The sequence below is a fragment of the Pinus tabuliformis genome, chromosome 5_1, assembly GCF_031772625.1.
Source record: "Pinus tabuliformis cultivar Carrire ecotype Pingquan chromosome 5_1, CPIR1, whole genome shotgun sequence".
NCBI lineage: Eukaryota > Viridiplantae > Streptophyta > Pinopsida > Pinales > Pinaceae > Pinus > Pinus tabuliformis.
This window is the reverse complement of record NC_142305.1, coordinates 888,780,214-888,800,498: the sequence shown is the minus strand read 5'-3', so window position 1 is coordinate 888,800,498 and position 20,285 is coordinate 888,780,214. Positions and strand designations below refer to the sequence as shown.

At 39.3% G+C, this 20,285-nt stretch overlaps 1 protein-coding gene across 2 annotated transcripts in view; it reads right to left on the bottom strand.

The window, feature by feature from the left end:
• Positions 1-20,285, bottom strand: part of LOC149167661 (phosphatidylinositol 3,4,5-trisphosphate 3-phosphatase and protein-tyrosine-phosphatase PTEN2A-like) — a 195,397-nt gene that overhangs the window by 52,938 nt on the left and 122,174 nt on the right. For both annotated transcript variants that reach the window (XM_089433069.1, XM_089433068.1), the window contains one exon: positions 201-247. In XM_089433069.1, the coding sequence (XP_089289195.1) occupies positions 201-247 (47 nt within the window). The remainder of the gene's footprint in view (positions 1-200; positions 248-20,285) is intronic.

The window sequence follows — 20,285 nt, the reverse complement described above, 5'->3', positions numbered from 1 at the left end:
ATCAGATATATCCTCAATGCCTTGGGCAAAGTGAAGGACATCTATGACTCTTTTATCATTTTGGATAACAGGTTTCAAATTTAAGAAAAGCTAATATTAATTCAACATAACCAATATAACTCAGACCCTGTACCAGAATCGTATTGATCCACCTTCTGAACTAAGAATGTCTGGTATTTCATTTTTTGCAATAATCTTACCATCATATCCTTTGTCCTTGGATGCTTCTTTGTTGAAAAGAGAACTCCTGTTCACGAGAAAATGTCAGAAATATAATAGAAACTTGCAATTAAGCAAACACCAGTAACTAATTATAACATATGAGAGGTACAAAACATAATACAACATCTTGCACTTTCAACAAGAAAAACTATTGTTTCAAATCCAATCATTGAAAAAAATTATTGAAAGAACTTCGGAAATTATATACATGCTTGCATATCAAATATCAAAATGTGCTCAATAGCACTGCCAAAATACATCACACACATTGTAAACAGTGTCCCAGACTTATGCAGGCAAAGTACAAGAAAAACACAAAATTACAATGGATAAAGCATAAAACGATAATGTGCTGCATGACTGTCAAGTAGGAGATTCCACCATACAAGGGTGAGTATGCCAGAAGCCATGACAATGTGTGTGAGAAAGGGTGTGAGATAGAGAGAGATAAAAAGATAGGCATGTGTGCTCTCCAGACAGCTTACCATGTGAATGAAAGAGTCTCTTAAGAATGGAATGTGGAAAAACTGAAACCTATTTTTTTAATATTTATCAATACAGACTATATTTACCCTCAGCCATATATCTAAATATCATGGTCGTGCATGTCTCAGCCACAGTATTTCTGTTGTGCGCAAAATCTAAAGTATAAACATAATCTCTTTCATTTCCAGTCAAATATGTATTATGTATTAAAATACAGGCACATCAGCTCCACCCCAGGTTAAGGAATACAATGTTACCTACTAGATGACCAATGCACCTAGCCTGTCTGCTCGGCTAACAGCCAACTAAAGAGAAGCTGCCTAGATGGTAGACTCTGAACCATCAACTTAACTTCGTAACTGACTAATCTAGAATAAGAGGCTTGCAGAAGGTGCAGTAGCTAGCTATTCTTTGAGAGTCTTATAAGGATGTGTGTCCTCTTTGTTCCTTAATCGTCTCATGACAGTGGCCTAGAGCTCTCAAGATCAAATTCCAGAACATTGTGAACTATAAAAGAATCTTCAGAAATCATTGCAATCTCTCCAGATCATACTCCAGAGCAATATAAAAGGATTTCACTGTTAATTTTTTTAGTTTATCTAGTGTGAATTTTTGCACCTTAAACAGCTTTCAATCTATCTTCTATAGGCATATCAGGGATATAGAGCTCAGATTTGGTTTACCATTTGAGGAAGGCCCTCCATCCCCAAATCAACAAAGGGAACAGCTCCCTTGCTCTTCTTGACAGATAGTGCTTGAGAACTTCTTTCAGGACATATCATCCTAGACAGATCTCATGGACAGCATTATTAGAACTGGAAAGGCTCTGAGGCTTGAGGACATTGTCTGTTTGAATCAAACTAACCCACGACGAAGCAAGAGGATAGTTCCCCAACATATAGGCTTCCGTAAATACACATATACCAAAACCAAAATGTATTTATATGTTAGCTTGCTTCTGTAAATGTGCAACAAAAATGCGTAGGTGGAGCTTACAGCCCACGCCATCTGAATTGAGACCATTTTTGGACTAATTCCTCTTTTGCATCATGTTTGGAGCTCTGCTGACATGGCCATTGGTAGGAATCAGTATCCTTCCCTTGCATACTGTTCCTCAGAGCCTATTGTATCAACTCCTCATGGATGAGCTATTTGTTTGTTTACGCAGATCATATGTCGAGTACGGTGAGTTGATATATTGATGAACAGCCTCTGTTGATTCATATGTTCCCTTGATGCCCCTGGTCAGCTCCTATCAGCTAAGCAAGAGTTCAATAGGATTCTTCAACAAGGCATTAACAGGATGTATATTTAGTTGACTTGGAAAGCCCCCCAAGGCAGGCCGAATCCCAGATGGCATTCTATGCATAGGATGGCCTCAGTGTTTGACCAACTTACACACTTCATCACTATAAGAACGCTCTTAGGATTCTAATATGGCAGTTCTGGGTTGCTTCACATCGGCTTTGGGTCTAAGCAAATCATCATATTATGCGAGCAGATATAATTTGTCAACTCTGTCATCTCCATGAGACCAAGATAGAGGAGCACTTTATCTTCCACTGCAACATCTACTTGAGATCCATCATCGATATTATTCTATTGTCAAGACTCCCAAAAATCCCTCTCAACCTTTTTTCAGTACCCAAACCAGCTTTGCTTGCCATTGTTCAAGAGGAAGGCTCTTGAACTTCATTCCCATGCACTCCAGCCTCCCCGCAACTTGACACTACTGGGTTGGTTACATTGTTTTTTCCAAATATCCAAACAAATAGGGGATCCAAGATGTACTCATTCAGCAACACCATATCAAACACCAGATGCACGAGACCCAAGAGGCACCTGTGCCACATCAATGAGATCCTTGAGGAGCTGCTGTCTCAATGGCACAGTTTACACAATACTAGCAGACAATCATTTCATGAGTTTCTTCTCCACAAGATCATATCTTAGAATAGATTCAGTTCCTGAAAAGATTTGTTCAAGGGAGGGAAGCTGTCCCTCATCTTCATCCCCATGCAACAGCATTAGGAGGCATTGAGGTTCCCTCCTAAGTAGTCCAATGCAAGACACTCCTCTTTCCAGTGTTTTGGCTCTCAGCAATGCTAGCATTTATATGGCTGCACTACTACTATGTATTTTGCCCTTTGATTTTAAGCTCCATATCTTAGATTTTATAGATTATATCTGCATTTATCTTGATTTTATAATAGTGGCCTTGGTGCTTCCACTTTGTAACAATGATGATGTACTTAGCAGTCCCACAGACCTATTTGTGGTCATTTGTTGGCCATTATTAAAATTATATTATCTTATCCTCTGGAACATTGCATTAACATTGCTAACAAAAAGTCACAGATTCACTAATGCCAAATTTAAATATTGTTTATTATTTAATTTCAGATTTGAGAAACAACGTATCTCAGATAGCAGACTTGACATTTTGAAAAATCAAATACTAGTTTTAGTTCCTTTGAGTTAAATCATTTCACTTTTATAACATGCTGTAAATCCTCCTTACTTTTAGTGAATGGTGTCATTTAGCAAAAAAATTGCTAGGGAAGCATCACCAACAACAGAACAGTTTAAAATCGCGAAAACTTAAGCAACATAGTTTCACAAATTCACAGCTCATTTAAGTACATCCTGAAGCAGAGCTTTCATGCTTGTCAAAGCAACACCAGTCCTACTATAATTATAAGCTGGCTTTGTAGATGTATATGGACTCTGGAGCTTTAACAATGAGTACAATTCCTATGTTACAGGAGTCTAAAATTTTCAGAAAAGTACCATATAATTTGTGATGTTCAAAAATCAGTATTTCCTGAGGCGGGACTTTACATAGGTGGATTCCGTTATCATTATTGAGTTTTCACAATGCCATCAGGAGTTTTTATCAGAAAAAATCTTGAGAAGCACATGTATAGAATCATAGATATAAAATGGATACAGAATACTAGGAAAAACAATACTCAAAATGCTTGTCAGGCAAAAGAGTTGACCCATGCAGAAAGAATGCATACCCAGAATCAGTTGTTCCAACCAGCAAAACATTGGAAGAGTCAATTCAATTAAGCACAGATTTTTGTTTAAACAACCTAAGATCAGTTGCAACGATATAGGATGGTAAAAACAGGATATAAGATTTGTTGCAGTCAGAAGAGAATTGATTGCACTCACTAAGGACAAAACAAGGATGGTGCAGATACAGCAACAGGATCAGCCACATTAGCTTAGAAAAACACACCAGCAATGAAAAGTAGACAGGTATGACCCACTGAAACTTATGAAGGACCAAGGTAGCCAGCAACCAAAAGGCAACTTGACCGGAAACCCCCAAACGCACTCAAAGGGATAAACATTAACATATGTTTATGTCCATGAGAAATAATATAAGAACACATAATTTTCTTGATTTGCAATGAATGGCAAGCTGCAATGCAAAAACAACTCGTATTACTACACTACCAAAGTTAGGAAGCAGAAGAAGACTATATGGACCATTTGGTCTGCCACTCCATGTCACATTAACATAGCCACAGCACTTTTGATGGAATAAACAAGGAATGTTACTGAGCTATCGTCATTGCAAAAATGAGTCCAAACCATTCCACTCTGTTTCTCTCTATGATGAATTGGGGCATGTGATTATTTTCTGTTCCACTGGTTGTTCCAATGCATTATGGAGTTATAACAGTACATAGTCTAACAAAGCCACTAATCACCTATACAAAAGATCACTAACTTTGACTCTAAAAGAATGATTGGAACAGAAGTATCCCTTTATGCAATGTATCTGATGCAAGCATGCACTCAAGCTCCTTACCTGTAGAAATCAATTAGTTACCGAAAGTTACTTGATTTCCATTGATTAGAATTTAGAACTACATCACAAGGTAAAGTTCAGACTGGTTTCTACTTAAATTTAGATCAAACCCACTAGAGGAATACAATATCCCTTCTCTTAGTGCCCCATCACAATTTCAACTCCTTATAAAAGCATCTGCACTTCGCCTTACAAAGTAGGATCTGAGAAGTTCTTAACAAGTATCCCTGATACAGTAAAAAAGACTCGAAGACAAAGGTGTTTGTAAGTATTAAAGACCGTTTGTTTGGTGACCTCGAGACATTGCTAATTGTGTCCCTACTTCAAGTGTGAACACTTTCTAACAGAACTCATCAGAAGTTTGTCATGGAAGAACCATTTGACTTAGGGATGTAAATCTGTCACAGTCAATATGGTCCACCTATTAAAGATCCAAAATACATGGAAAATAAAAGAAATTCATTTAGGATTAAAGTAATATATATCGGTCCCCAATTGGGGTAATAATTGAGGTGAATGGTGGATTTGGGGGCCATTCCCGCCACCCTGCAAAGAGGAATACATTAAATGACAGGGGTGGCCACGCCACCCCCATGCATGCTTAAGCATGCATACAATAGATACATCAGCACCCATGGCATGCAGAAATAAGAGATAGAAAGGAGGGAGGCAAGACCGATGGAATTAGAGTGCTATAAGTGTTGAAATTTGGGGCAGCTATGGGATGAATTTCCATGAGAATCCCTCCTACCCCAATAGAAGCCCATCATGCCCCACAGGTGAATTCAAATTGATAAAGAAATATTATTATTTATATGGCATATGTGGTAGCAATATTATTATTATCCGCAATAGGATCAATAGAAATAGCAATACCTTTTCCTGCAAGTATCCCTTTGAGTCTAAGTAATATGGAGACACATTCTTTTGAAGTTTTAGGAAATCTTCATTTTTCTCATTATTAGACTCCATTATGCTTCTGTCAAAATTCTGCAATATTTCACTTAAACTTGGTACTTTATGATTTAGGTATTATTTTATAATATTGCTTCTCCTTACTTCAATTTGAATTGAATAGTACCACCTTTTTGGCTAATAAGAATATGTGTCACTCCTTCCTTTTAGTTTTAAAAAGTACCTTAATACTTTACCTTGGCTTCTTAATACTTTACTTAAGCTACATATATAATCCCTTCACTTTTATCACCATACAACAAGGTGTTCTCTCTCTCTCTTCATGTGTGTGTGTGTGTGTTTGTGAGGTGGGTCTCGATCCTATGCGAAAGGTCTCCAAGAAACACATATAGCAGGCTCAAAAACAGCCCTAAATGAGGTTTCCTTCTCCAGCATATCATAACACTATTAAAAGCAGCCTTAATACTCCATAATTTAGGGTTTCTTCTACATGCAAGACCTGAAAGTCAAATGTTAGAAGCATAAATAGCCAAGAAAAACCCAAACCAAGAGAAAAATAAGTGAGACCTTCACAAGAGAAAGCAAGGACCAAATGGAAGAGTTAGCAAACAGCACTTGATAAAGAGTTAGCAAGTGCACTAAAGCTGAACCATATATGTGCTACAGTAAGACACCATAAAAGCACTATAGAGAGATAACCAAGCGCAAAGATCACAACAAGAGGGCAAGAGTGGGAAACAGTATATGAAACACTTTTAGACATAGCAATAGCTCACAATGATAGTTTACACATGATACTTGAGTGTGTATTTACACGTCTCAAAAAGTAGAGAACCCTCCCTAGGAGGATCTAGCCCACACAATATTGATCAGGTTGGTCTTAACCATAACCTATTATTACAATAAATGAACATAAGTTGGCCTCAAACACATGCATTAGTGATATAATATGGAACCCATATTAGAATATTCTCAACAACAATGTCCCTGAGCACCATGATTTCAAAAAGTGGTGCCCTCTCTTCATCCCCGTGTACCCTAGTGACAGAGAAAAATTGCAATCATGCAAAGTTTGAAAATCAAATTAGATTATTAGAGATGTGCCATAGTGGAAAAATCAATTATTTCTTCCTTAAGAGTGTAAATGAAAATACATTGAAAATCAAATTCATCATTCACAAAAATTCTAATGATTCATATTGTTAAGGCGACTACCCTCTGAAGCTCTCCCAATCTGAAACTCCCATTATTGTCCCAAAATGATTCTCTTTTTGTATGTTTGTGGGTGACGGTAATGCTTTTGTTTGTTAGTAAGAAAGGTTGGAATAGATTTTTAATGAGGTTAATTGGGTCAAATACATTTAGGTTAGTGTCGTGCAAATAAAGGAGAATAATATCAATGATGCCCAGATGTCCAGGTACATGAGGACAATATTCCCACTATACTACATGCATTTGTTGACAACCCCTTTACAGACAGGCCCTCCAATGTCTTTTAGGCACATTGCCAATGTCCCCAAATCTATGGAGGCAAAGGAGAACATAGTAGTGGCCAATTTTTAAGGTAATTTTGGTTATTTAATTTACTATATGGAAGGCTAAGAGATCCACCATAAACTATTGCAGGATGGCTTGCCACAATACATCATTCTAGATAGAAAGATTGTATATGATAATATGAGTGCTAAAACTCATTGCTCATTAAAGAGTCTAGCCTTAATACAGTAATATATAAGATTAAAAACCTAAGTTGCATTGAAACAAATACAGGAATAGAAACGAAAACAGGGTTTGAAACGGATACGGCAAGGAAACGATATATATATATATATGACAAAATAAAAATTTCATATTACCATTCATCTTTTAGAATCTCAATTCTATATTTAAAAATACATAATCATCATCATGAATTCCACGCAATCAAATCATCATCACCAATTCAGCATAAACATTGTCATCATCATTAGAGATTATTATAACATTCAGCATATCATAAACTTTTTGTTTCCAATTTCAATCATCAACATCATCACCAAAATTAATAATGCTAAATTCACACTACATAGTACAAATTACAAAATTGCACTGTGTTAATTTTCGGTATGTTCTATGCTTAAGAGCAATTTACTTCAATTTTCTTGTTAGCGCAATATCAATATCCAGTTCAGCAATCGCATCAACATGATAGTAAAATGCAGATAGAATGTAAACATAAATAGTAGAAGACAAGCCAAGACAAGAGGACACAAGATGTGGCACCAGCCAAGGACAAACCCCAATGTGGGGAACCCTTGATCAATTCTTCTTATATTCTTCAATAATTCAGCAGAGAGATAGATATAGTACAAATATACAAATCTGATCTTTTATGACAGCAGTAGTAAAGCCTTGACCAGAAAAGTCAATGCTGGTCAAACAAGATGGAAATCTTCCTCTAAATGGCTCGATCAAACCCAGCCAACATCGGCCTTCAACAGTAAGCTCAATGCATCCAAAAACTACACTGCTAGTTCTGCTCCTAGGAAGATCCTTCAACTCCTCGGAAGATCATTCATATGGCACCAACAGGATGCTCATTAAACTTAACCAAACATGGTCAAACCTTGACCCAATACATCTCCCAGAACATTGTTGTCCTCTTGCTGCACTTGCTGTCACTGCTTCATGAGTTAGGGCATCAACCTTCAACCCTCATTCTCCACACAGTCAACAATGCAGGTCTTCTTAGGCTTCGATGTACCAAGGTGAGACTCCACCACTACTACATTGTCCAAATGTGGCTTGTTTACCCTTAATGCAACCCTTACATAAGCCTTTGCTGCTGGCTATGACCTGCGGCCTAGTTGGGCCTGATTAGGGCACAAAGCACAGTCTCCTACCAGCCCCAAAATCCGCCCAAATTTGCCTTTAATTAATGCGGTTATCCTCCAAGGGAAGGTTGTCCCCTTCGCTATAATTCTGGGCAGCCTTATAGCCCTTAACAATGGCTCTGCCCTCCTCTCATTACAGTGGCATCCTTCAGCCCTTAGAACAGGCCTGCAACAACCTTTCTAGAGGATTTATCCACCCTCTATGAGCCCTCCAACAAGTCCCTTTCTCCTTGGCCTCCTTCTGCTGCGGATTAGGGCCTTCCTTTTTGTTGCGTATTAGGGTTCCTCTTAACTGTGGCTAGGGCTCCTCTTGACTGTGGCTAGGGCTTCTCAGATCTTCCTTTCCACCACGTCCTCCTTGTGAGAAGACAAACCCAAACAAGTGGAGAGAGAGATCATGAGATGATGTGCTCCTCAAATGACTTGAGGTCTCCTCTATTTAAATGCAACGTTGAGGATGAGCTGGGGGTAAAAGTGCTTGTTTTGCTTGTTGGCCGACCTTGACAAATTGTCCATAATACAAATAAATTCATATCTCCATAAATACATGTCAGAATCAAATGATCTTTAGATCAATCCTACACCTATCGTGGAGAGGAATCCAAGAAAAATATCAGTTGTCATAAATAAGGTGACCTGTATAGAGTTTGGCCCTAGTTTCCAATTTTAACACTCCCTCTCAACTAGGGAGAACTCCATCTGCTAATCCATCTGCCAGACGGTACTATCTCTGTCAACAATGCATTGATATGCACTGCTCTGCTCTGTTGAACCATGAAGAAGAAGAAGTGATAGAGAATGTATCATACCATTCTCTACTGAACTGAAGTCAGTCCCAAATAAAAGAGAGTGTCTCATACCACTTTTACTAACTTGAAGTCAGTTCCAATGAAGAGAGTGTGTCAGGCCACTCTTACTGACCCAAAGTAAGTTCCAATTGTTCCAAGATCAATATCATCCTAGCATAGGGAGTACAGTAGTACACGATGCGTCCATCGGTAGTACTATGGTCCCTATCCTCATTTCCCTACTCATTGGCCAGATGAGAGGTAATTCCCATGAGTCGTAGACTGCATGGGTAGGATCAGTGTTTTACGAAACGGCCGAACCGAAACGGAAACGGCCGTTTCTAACCGTTTCATTGCCCATTTAAGTGACCCGGCCCATGACCCGGCTCGGCTGACCGAGTCATAGCTGACTCGGTCAACCCGGCCGGATCCGTATTGACTCGGCCGAGTCATGGAAAGGACGGCTGGGCAGCGTTTTTTTTTTTTAAAAAATCAATTTTTTGCTGATCTTTGGTAAAGTTAGTTAGGGTTTGTGGATTCTAAATGGTTATTGTAATTTGTTAAATGCTTTTGGGGTCCATTTCCCCCTCCCAAACTCTATTTAAGACAGCCAAATGCTCTCATTTCACTCACAGCAGTCTTATGCATTTGAGTGAGAGTCTTCTTTGAGAGTTAGTGAGCAGTTCTTGAGCTTGTTTTGGAGCAGCAGTGAGGAGTCTTGGAGGAGCATTGTAGCTGGAGTGAGGAGCTTCTTGGGCAGCCATTTGGAGCAGCATTGAGGAGCTGATTTTTGGAGCAAGCTTGAGGAGGCAGTTTGTGCCTGGAGGTATTTTTTTCCACCTCTATAAATCTGTTTTTACTTAGTAAATTTTAGGTGCATATCAAGATAGCTTAGAGAGTGTTTTTAGTCAAATAAATGAACATTGAATCAATTTTTTTTTTTTTTTTTTCATTTTCAGATTGTTTTCCTAGTCAAAAAATGGCACCTAGAGCAAAAGATCCTGCTTGGGCATATGTTGAAATGGTTGATAGTGAGATGTGTTGCAAGTTTTGCCATAGGAAAATTAAGTCAGGTCCTGGGGGGATTAATAGGCTGAAACAACACTTGGCAGGGATTAAAGGCAATATTACTGCATGTAAATCTGAGGAAATTGGGGAGATTAGAAAGAATTTGTTGGAAAGCTTTGAAAAATTTAATGCAGAAAAGGCTAGGCAAAAAGAGATACAGGCTGAAATTGGGAGGAAGAGGGAGATACAAAGAATGATGGCTGCCAACCCCCACTATGAGTTTGAGGGTTCTTCCTCTATCCCTCAAACTGATGCATCAAACCCTTTCCGTTATGTTCCTCCCTCTTTTGCTTCTGTTCAAGATAAGGGAAAGGGTAGAATGAAGGGTGATGGGACTATCAAAAGTTTTTTCACTCACTCAGGCTCCTCTCCATCAGATGCACATGGTCCTGAAGTTGGTATTAGTAAAGGTCTTGCTCAGCCCACTTTAGATGACCATTGGAAGAAAGAATTGAGGGAGACTGCTTGTGACTACATAGCTAGATGGTGGTATGATGCTGATATCCCCTTTAATGCTGCTCGTTCACCATATTATGAGCCTATGTTTGAGGCCATACATGCTGCTGGAAAAGGCTTCAAAGGCCCTACTATGCAAGAGCTAAGGGGGTTTCGTTTGCAGAAAGAAATTCAATCAATTAATGAGTATTTGCAAGATTTCAAGGAATCATGGGCAAGAACAGGGTGTACCATCATGTCAGATGGATGGACTGATCAAAGAAACCGTACCATCATAAACTTTCTTGCCTTCTGCCCACAGGGAACCATGTTTTTAAAATCAGTTGATGCATCTGATAAGGTAAAAGATGGCCACTTGTTGTTTCAGCTATTGGATGAGGTTATTCAGGATGTGGGGGTGGCTAATGTTGTTCAAATCATCACAGACAATGCCTCTAACTATGTTCTTGCTGGTAGACTGTTAGAGGAAAAACACAAGACCATCTTTTGGACCCCATGCGCTGCACATTGCATAGACCTCATGCTTGAGGATATTGGAAAATTAGATTGGGTCAGAAACACTGTAGATAATGCCAAAAGCATAACAAAATTTATCTACAATCATACACTGGTTTTGAGTCTCATGAGGAAACACACTGGAGGCAAGGATATCATTAGGCCTGCCATCACTAGATTTGCTACACATTTTTTGACATTGCAATCTATGCTTTCCCAACATAGAAACTTGCAAAAGATGTTTTCCAGTGATGAATGGAATCAAAGCAGTTGGTCTAACAAACCAGAAGGCAGAGAATTGAAAAGGAAAGTCCATGATGAAACTTTTTGGAGAAAGGCAGCAGAGATTGTGAAGCTTGCTGAGCCACTAGTTAAGGTGTTGCGGTTGGTGGATAGGGAAAGGTTGGCTATGGGCTTCATTTATGAGGCTATGGATCAAGCAAAGGAGCAAATAAAGACAGCATACAAGGATAGAGTGGCAAAGTATGGGCCCATTTGGGCAATCATTGATGAAAGATGGAACAATCAACTCCATCGCCCTATACATGCAGCTGGGTATTTTTTGAACCCACGGTATCATTATAAAGCTAAGGAGTCAGGAGCTTTGAGGGGGGAGGTCAGAGATGGACTGGTTGATTGCATTGAGCGCATGGTCCCATCGGAGTCTGATCAGCTGCTGATACATCAGCAGGTCACATCCTTCAGCAATGCAACAGGTACCTTTGGGAAGAACCTAGCAAAGATTGCAAGAGAAGCAGATGAGCCAGGTAAACAAAAATTTCAATTTTCAATTTCTTAATGGTTTTACTTTTTTTATTAAAGTTTGTTAAATCATTTATAATTTGAAAGTTAGATATAATTTGTAATTTTGTTGAGCTTCAGCCTTCATCTAACTCATAATTCATTACACTCCTATGTTTTTTGCAGCACAATGGTGGGAGGCCTTTGGTGGCCAGTGCCCTGAATTGCAAAGGTTTGCAATTCGTATTTTGAGTCAAACTTGCAGTGCATCTGGGTGTGAGCGCAATTGGTCTGTATTTGAGAGGATTCACACAAAGAAGAGAAACCGTTTGGAGCAAAAACGGTTGAATGATCTAGTTTTTGTCCAATACAACCTTTGGCTCAGACGGAACCAATTGCTAAACAAAAGACCTGATTCAGATCCCATTGTGTTGGAAGACATTGACCCAACATCAGATTGGGTAGTGGAGAGTCGTCTACCAGAGTTTGATCCTGATGAGGATCTTGAATCACTTGATGTTGGAGATCCACTGCAGCATGTTCAGTTGAATGCAGATCCCAATCCACCAGCCTCAGTCTCACAGCTAGCTAGTAGGACTCCAGTTGTAGGTGCTTCCTCTGCTCAGCCACGACAGAAGCGCAGCCGCATTTGTACTCTATCTCAGCTTGCATCTGCTGCACAGCCTAGTGGTACTGGCACCACTTCTACAGTTGCAGTTGGAGACGATGATGATGAGGAGGAGCCATGGGGCCCCTTGTCTGACTCTGATGATGATGATCCAGAGATTGGTCGAGATGATCTTGGCTCCTCTGGCAGTAGCTACTAGCCTCCTTGGTTATTTGTATTTTGTTTTGACTCTTGAGTCTTTGATCATGTATGACAGACTACAGTTGACTATGTATTTAGTTTTACTATTGCCATTGGGTACACCGTACCATTTTGATATAATGGATTGGTTCATGAGCCTACTTTGATCATATGTTGTCTTCCATGTATATTATAATGTTGTGTGTTTGGAAACTTGAATGAAAATCTTTAAAATTATGTTTAAAATATTTAAAATTATGTTTTTTTATAAAAAAAATAAATATTTAATGTATTTTTTACAACGACAGAGTCATTGAAATCGAGTCGGCCGAGTCATTACCGAGTCCGAGTCGATCTTCGGCCGAGTCCGAGTCCGAGTCCGAGTTGTAAAACATTGGGTAGGATGTCTCAACAAGAGAAGGATGAACCACTCATCCTACCTACATGTCGCCAAGGGGAAAGCTGAACCACTCAGCCTGTACACAACAAATCACTAGGGGAAGGCTGGACCACTGACCCTATGCTTGTGTCCAAGTAGGAGAAGGATGAACCATTCATCCTGCCTACATAGCAAACCACTAGGGGAAGGCTAAACCACTCACCCTACGGTTGCTCATTGCTCCAAGAAGTGCCCCAAGCCACCCGGAGCTCCCAAAGCTCAATATATCATACAGGACCCTCATAAGAGGGTCTCTCCACGACTCCTAGTCGTTCTCAGAAAGTCAAGAATTTGACCTTTCCCAGGGGCTTCATCAGAATATCGGCGACCTGCTCATCAGTGACAATGTGATGGAGCCTTATTGCTCCTCGTTGTACCATACCCGGACAAAGTGGTACCTGATGTCTATGTGCTTGGAGCGATCATGAAATACGAGATTCTTTGATAATTGGATCCCACTCTGATTGTCGTAGAGGATCACGGTGGTATCCAACATATGTCCAAACAGCTCATTGAAGAGCTTCCTCAACCAGACAGCTTCACAGGAGGCCATGCTAGCAACTATGTATTCGGCCTCAACGATGCTCAAGGCAACCGACTTCTGCTTCTTGCTCATCCAAGATATCAAAGCTGAACCCAAAGAGAAACAACACCCAGAAGTACTCTTGCGATCCACCACACTACCTGCCCAATTAGCATCAGAATAACCATGCAGCCTCACATCTCCGGCAGCGTATCTCAGTCCATGAGTGATTGTGCCTCGAATATATCTCAAAAGATTCTTGGCACCAATCCAATGTATGTGATGAGGCTCAACCATACATTGGCTCAACCTGTTAACTGCAAAACATATATCGGAACAGAAGTTTACCAAGAACATCAATGCTCCTATGAGTTTGACGATACTCAGAAGCATTTCCCAATTCGGGTTCGGTAACACTACCGCATAACTTCTTAGATTTAAGTTCCATCGAGGTAGTCACAAGCTTGTAGTTCACCATCCCAAACCTTTCCAATATCTTCACAACATACTTTTTTGTGATAGGAAAATTTCTCCTGCCTTTTGCTAGACCTCCAACCCTAGGAAGTAGTGCATTAGTCCTAGGTCCTTCATCTCAAATTCGGAATCCAACTCCCTCTTACGTTTGTGAATGAGAGGGTTTACACCTGTCAGAAAGAGGTCATCCACATAAAGTACTAGTATGAGAGGTTTATCATCCCCAACCTTAAAGTAAAGGTTTGGATCGGCTTCACTCCTAGTGAATCTCAGCTTCATCAGATAGTTGTCAATCCTCTCATACCAAGCCCATGGTGCTTGCTTCAACCTGCATACATGAGATTCTCGGTCATGAACCTCAAACCCCTCGGATTGTTCCACATAGACTTTGAAGTGACAAAACCAAGTGAACACTTCCTCTTTCCAAGTCTTGCGAGAATAGACATCCGAAAAGGTGAGATAATATAAGTATCCTCCCAGAGAGTTTACAAACATCATACCAGACATGTCGACGTGAACCAACTACAATACATTTGTGGTTTTTCTATTACTTGAGGGGAATGGTCCCCTTGTAAGTTTTCCCTCGGTACATCCTAGACATATACCTTCATGCTCTACTTTGAACTCGGGTATCCCTTTCACCATCTGTCTCACATCGGGTAGGGCCTTAAAATGAAGATGGGCAGACCTCAAGTGCCATAGTTCAAATTGTAGAGATGTGTTGCAAGACATGGCCCCCAATGGACTTTCTCCAACTTGATACAAAGTGTCAACCCGGAACCCAAGAGTAAAAGCATCTTTAAAATTCTTTTTCCAAACACGTACCTTTCCATCGATAAATGCCACCTTGTATCCTTTGTCTTCCATTGCTGAAATGGACACCAGGTTCTTCTTGAGATCAGGTACATAAAGAACCTCTTGTAAATGAATCGTGTTACCCTGATTTAATTGAAGGGTAACATTCCATACTCCCCTTATGGGATAGGTTGCATTGTCTCCAAGAATAATCTCCAATTTTGTATCCTTCTTTATCAGATTAGAGAGAGCTTCCTTATATCCAGTGAAATGCCTTGAGGCACCACTATCAATAAGCCAATTCCCCAAAGTGTTCAGAGGAGAGGTAGTGGAGAGGGTCGATATAAGATAATACTCCTTTTGTTTATTGTTAACAACATTTGATTCTTCATACCTAGAGTTGTTTGCTTTCTTGGAGGGTCGACCATTTCCTTGATATCCTGCATTCCTTTTTCCTTTGCCATTGGACCTGCCATTTCTTTGATCATGGTTGTTGTAGTTGCCCCTGGAATGATTGTGATCATCATCATGTGACATGTCCCTTCTATTTGGACACTCCCTTGCATAGTGGCCAAACTTATTGCAAGCAAAGCACATGCCTTTCCTTCCTCCCTTAAATCCAGGCTTTCCATGGAAATGACCTTTAGACCCTGCATTATTTCTCCTTTTGGCATGAGTGGAGAATGCAGTGGGGTTGCCTCTATTAGAAGGCATTTCTTGCTCCACCATTCTTGTCTCTTCTTGAATGCATCTTGACATCAATTCTTCAAACCCTGGAATATGATCATTATTGAGAATAGTGGTTCTAAATATATACCATTCGAGGGGGAGTCCTCCAAGGGTAGTGATAGTAAGTTCCCTATCAGATATCATTTCTCCAATCACAAGAAGATCATTCTTGATCTTGGTGATTCTTAAGAAGTAGGATTGAATATCCTCGTCCTTGCCCTTCTTAATATCCTTTAACTTATTTTTGAGAAACAAAATTTGATTTGCATCACTAACCTTGAACATGCTGACCAACCTATCATAGATTTCCTTGGAGGTGTTTAGATCGGAGATGTAGGTCACCAGACGCTTGTCAATGGAATCTCTCATAATCTTCTTCGCTTTGACTTCAGCCTTGTTGTACTTGTTCTTTGTAGCAGTCAGTGCATTTGATGGAGGCTCAGGGATTTTACCCTTCACATAATCCAATACCTCTTGTTCTTCCAATGTCAAATCAAGAGACATCTTCCATCCGTGATAGTCAGAGTTTTCACAGAGCTTGTCTTCAACCGGGAAGTGGGATGAAGAACCCATTGCGCCTTTTGTCCTTGTCCAACTGTCTTCGGTGATTGCTCTTTCACTTTTGCTTGGGATTTCGCTTCACCTCAGCTCCGATTCCATGTTAATTTTCAGTATGTTCTATGCTTAAGAGCAATTTACTTCAATTTTCTTGTTAGCCCAATATCAATATCCAGTTTAGCAATCACATCAGCATGATAGTAAAATGCAAATAGAACATAAACATAAACAATAGAAGACAAGCCAAGACAAGAGGACACAAGATGTGGCACCAACCAGAGACAAACCCCGTGCTCCTCAAATGACTTGAGGTCTCCTCTATTTAAATGCAATGTTGAGGATGAGCTAGGGGTAAAAGTGCTTGTTTTGCTTGCTGGCCGACCTTGACAAATTGTCCATAATTCAAATAAATTCATATCTCCATAAATACATGTCAGAATCGAATGATCTTTAGATCAATCCTACACCTCTCGAAGAGAGGAATCCAAGAAAAATATCAGCTGTCATAAATAAGGTGACGCATATGGAGTTTGGCCCTAGTTGCCAGTCTTAACAAACTATGATTGGCAGTTTACTATCATATGGCATTTTATGGTATCCAATGTTCATTGTTCGAAAGTTTAAAACATCATCATAAATTACATTTACATATCATCAAATATGTTTTCATCCATGTAATTAAGATTCACATCATCATTTGGAGCATTGCTGCCATGTCCGCTTGAAGATGCAATTATTGGTGCCTCCTCATCAAACAAAATCATATGAGACTTGGCATTCAATGTCATATCCAAGTCAGGAAACTCTGGAAACGGATCCAAAACCCTTAAAAATGCCCGAAACATTTCAAAAATAGGATCTTGTGTTTCCAAAAAAACAGAAACACTTCAGAATTAGGATCCTGCATTTCCAAAAAACGGAAACGTTTCCGTGTCGTTTCCATGTCATTTTTGTGTCGTATCGTACCCGTTTCCATTTCTAAAATGCCGAACAGCATTTCTAGGGTTTGGAAGGGACGTTTCCAGTAACTTAGCAATCCTCCAGTGCAAAAATCAGCGATAAATGAAGTAAACAAAACCCTCTCTAGGGTTCAAGTGCTTCTCCAAATGGACCTAGAATTTTACACCCAACAACCTTATCAAGGCCAAGCGCCTTTCTCAGCGAAACCACAACTCAAATTCCAACTCCCTCTTTCACCTAGAGAGTGATTTTAGCCATTCAATTAGTTGTGTTTTAATGCAACCTCAAAACTTTCACCTCTTTCCAATAGGTTTCCCAAATCTTAACCCTATGAATTTGCAGCTTTAGGAATGTTGTGAGATATGATTAAGAACAACGACAACAAAATGGTATTTCACAAAACAGTCCAAGAGAAAACCCCAATCAACAAAACAGTCCAAAAGAAAAGATACCAAATGTGTGCCAACAAGCCTTAGTACTCTAGGGCCTTCATCATGGATAAACCAGATCTGAAATTTACTCCATGACAACAGGAGTTACATCTGTAAATCTGCCTTTTCTTCTTCAAGATTACTGTTATATCACTTAAAATTTCAACCTTAACTTGTGTCAAATCAGCAAGACATACTAGTGCAGGAAATTAGCAAACCATGAAGATAAAGGCAAAAATCAAAATCTGCAATAAGACAATTTTCAGAAATTCATATATATTCATATACATATATATATATATATATATATAACGGTGAAGTCCTTGTACATAACATAGCCTCATCACAAAGCTATTACAAACCTCTATCTCTCCAAAACCCTAGCTAACGAAAACTAAGAAAATGCTAAACAACACCAAGGAGCTCCAACAAGCAAGCATTACACTAGCAAGTCCTGCTAGGCAAGATGTCTTCTCTCCTCCACTCCTCAACAGGTATAGTATTTAATCACAAAACCCTACCTGCAATGTCTCCCAAAGATAAAACCCTAATCCTGGTAGTCATAATGCTCCACCAACTCCAAGAAATCTCGACACCTCCAAGACAAGAGATAAATTACAAAGATGAAGAACAAAGAGAGAGAGAGAGAGAGAGAGAGAGATATGCTCTGCTCATCACATATCTACCACAAGATGACGAAGTGATAATGAGATATAAAAGGACTCTTTCCTTCCTCTATATAAGAGGTAAGGAAGGCCAACAAACATATATAGGCCTAAGCCCTTATAAACAACCTACAAGTAGGCTCACACAACCAAAGCACTATACTCCAATGATACATGTGAAACTCCAAACTGATGTTGTACACAAGCAAGGCTCCAATGTAAGAGTACTCCAAAAGATGTGTGAAGTAACAGACTTCAATGGTAAACAGAAATATACATATAAATATCTTATTAATAAACGAATACTGAATTGAATGATTACATTTTTAGAGAGAGGCCCGGTTATATACAACCTTAGGTGCCTCTTGGTGAAAGGGCATGATCTTTGGTCACACCCTTTTGCCTAAATAACTACAACTAATCTAATTTTACATAACCCTAACTAACTTTTACATAACATTGTCTTCCTCTCGAAAGAATGCTTTGCCCTCAAAGCATACGTAACGACGGATGTTGTTGACAAAATGATTCATTCTCCCAAAAAGCTTCTTCTTCGAGTAAGTCCTTCCACTTGATCAAATATTCCTTGATAGTACGATGTCGAAGCTTTCTTTCTCTAGTAGAAAAAATACCTTCTGGTTCTAGAATGACTCTTCCCTCATCATCTAGGGATGGAAGCGTTGTTTGCGCTGATTGATTGTTGCCTAGTGCCCTTTTAAGGCAAGATACGTGGAAGACATTGTGAAAACGACTTGTCTCTGGAAGGCTTAAACCATACGCAATTTGACTAATCTTTTTGTTGATCTGATAAGGTCCATAGAACTTTGGTGCCAATTTATTTTTCCTTTCTGTTTTAAGGATAATTGTTTGTATGGTTGGAGCTTGACAAACACCCATTCTCCGACTTCAAACTCTCTTTCGGTTTTGTTACGGTCTGCTTGTTGCTTCATATGATTCCTTGCATTATTCAAGTTTTCTTTTAATATTTGGACGATTTTTTGGGTTTCTTCTAGTTGATCTTTAACAGCAGGTAGATTTGTCTGGACGATAGCTAGATCCTTCCATTTCGGGGGTTCATACTCATATAAGGCTTGAAATGGTGTCATTTTTGCTGACGTATGATAAGTGGAATTATAGCACCATCCAGCAAGATGTAACCATTGAGCCCACTTATTTTGTTTTTCTGTAGCGTAGCAACGTAGGTAGGCCTCCAGACATTTATTGACAACCTCTATTTGGCCATCTATTTGAGGGTGATAAGCTGAACTCATATTTAGGTAGGTTCCTATCTGGTTGAACAATTCCTTCCAGAAATTACCTTTGAACTTGGCATCTCTATCACTCACAATTACTTTCGGAAAACCGTGTAACTTATATATATTTTTGCAAAATATTTCAGCGATTTCTTTTGCTGAGTATGTTTTCTTTATTGCCATAAAGTGAGCATTTTTTGTGAGTCTGTCGACTACTACGAAAATCTTGTCCTTGCCTTCAGATACTGGTAATCTTTCGATAAAGTCCATCGAGATTTCTTCCCATTTCTGATTTGGAATGTTTAAAGGGTGAAGTAATCCTAGTGTTGTAATATTTTCACTTTTATTCCTTTGACATGTGTCACATTCTGCTACATACTTTTGAATATCGCGATTCATTCCCTTCCAAAAGAAGGATTGACGTGCATTGTAGTAAGTCTTAAAGAATCCTACATGTCCAGCTGACGGTGAGTCATGTGATTCCTTGAGTATCTTAAATTTAAACTTGGAATTTGTATTTAGATAGATTCTTCCCTTGTACCATAGGATATCATTCTTCCACTCAAATTTTGAGTTGTTGGGAAGGTTATTGATTATTGCCGTTATTTCTAGATCCTTGGCATACTCACTTCGAATTTCGTTAAGCCACTCAGGAACAACAACCGAAATTGCAAGTAGTGTTGGTTCTTCATGTTTCCTAGATAGGGCATCTGCTACTACATTGTCTTTACCTCTTTTATGTAGTATTTCCAAGTCAAAGGCGGCAATTTTTTCAATCCA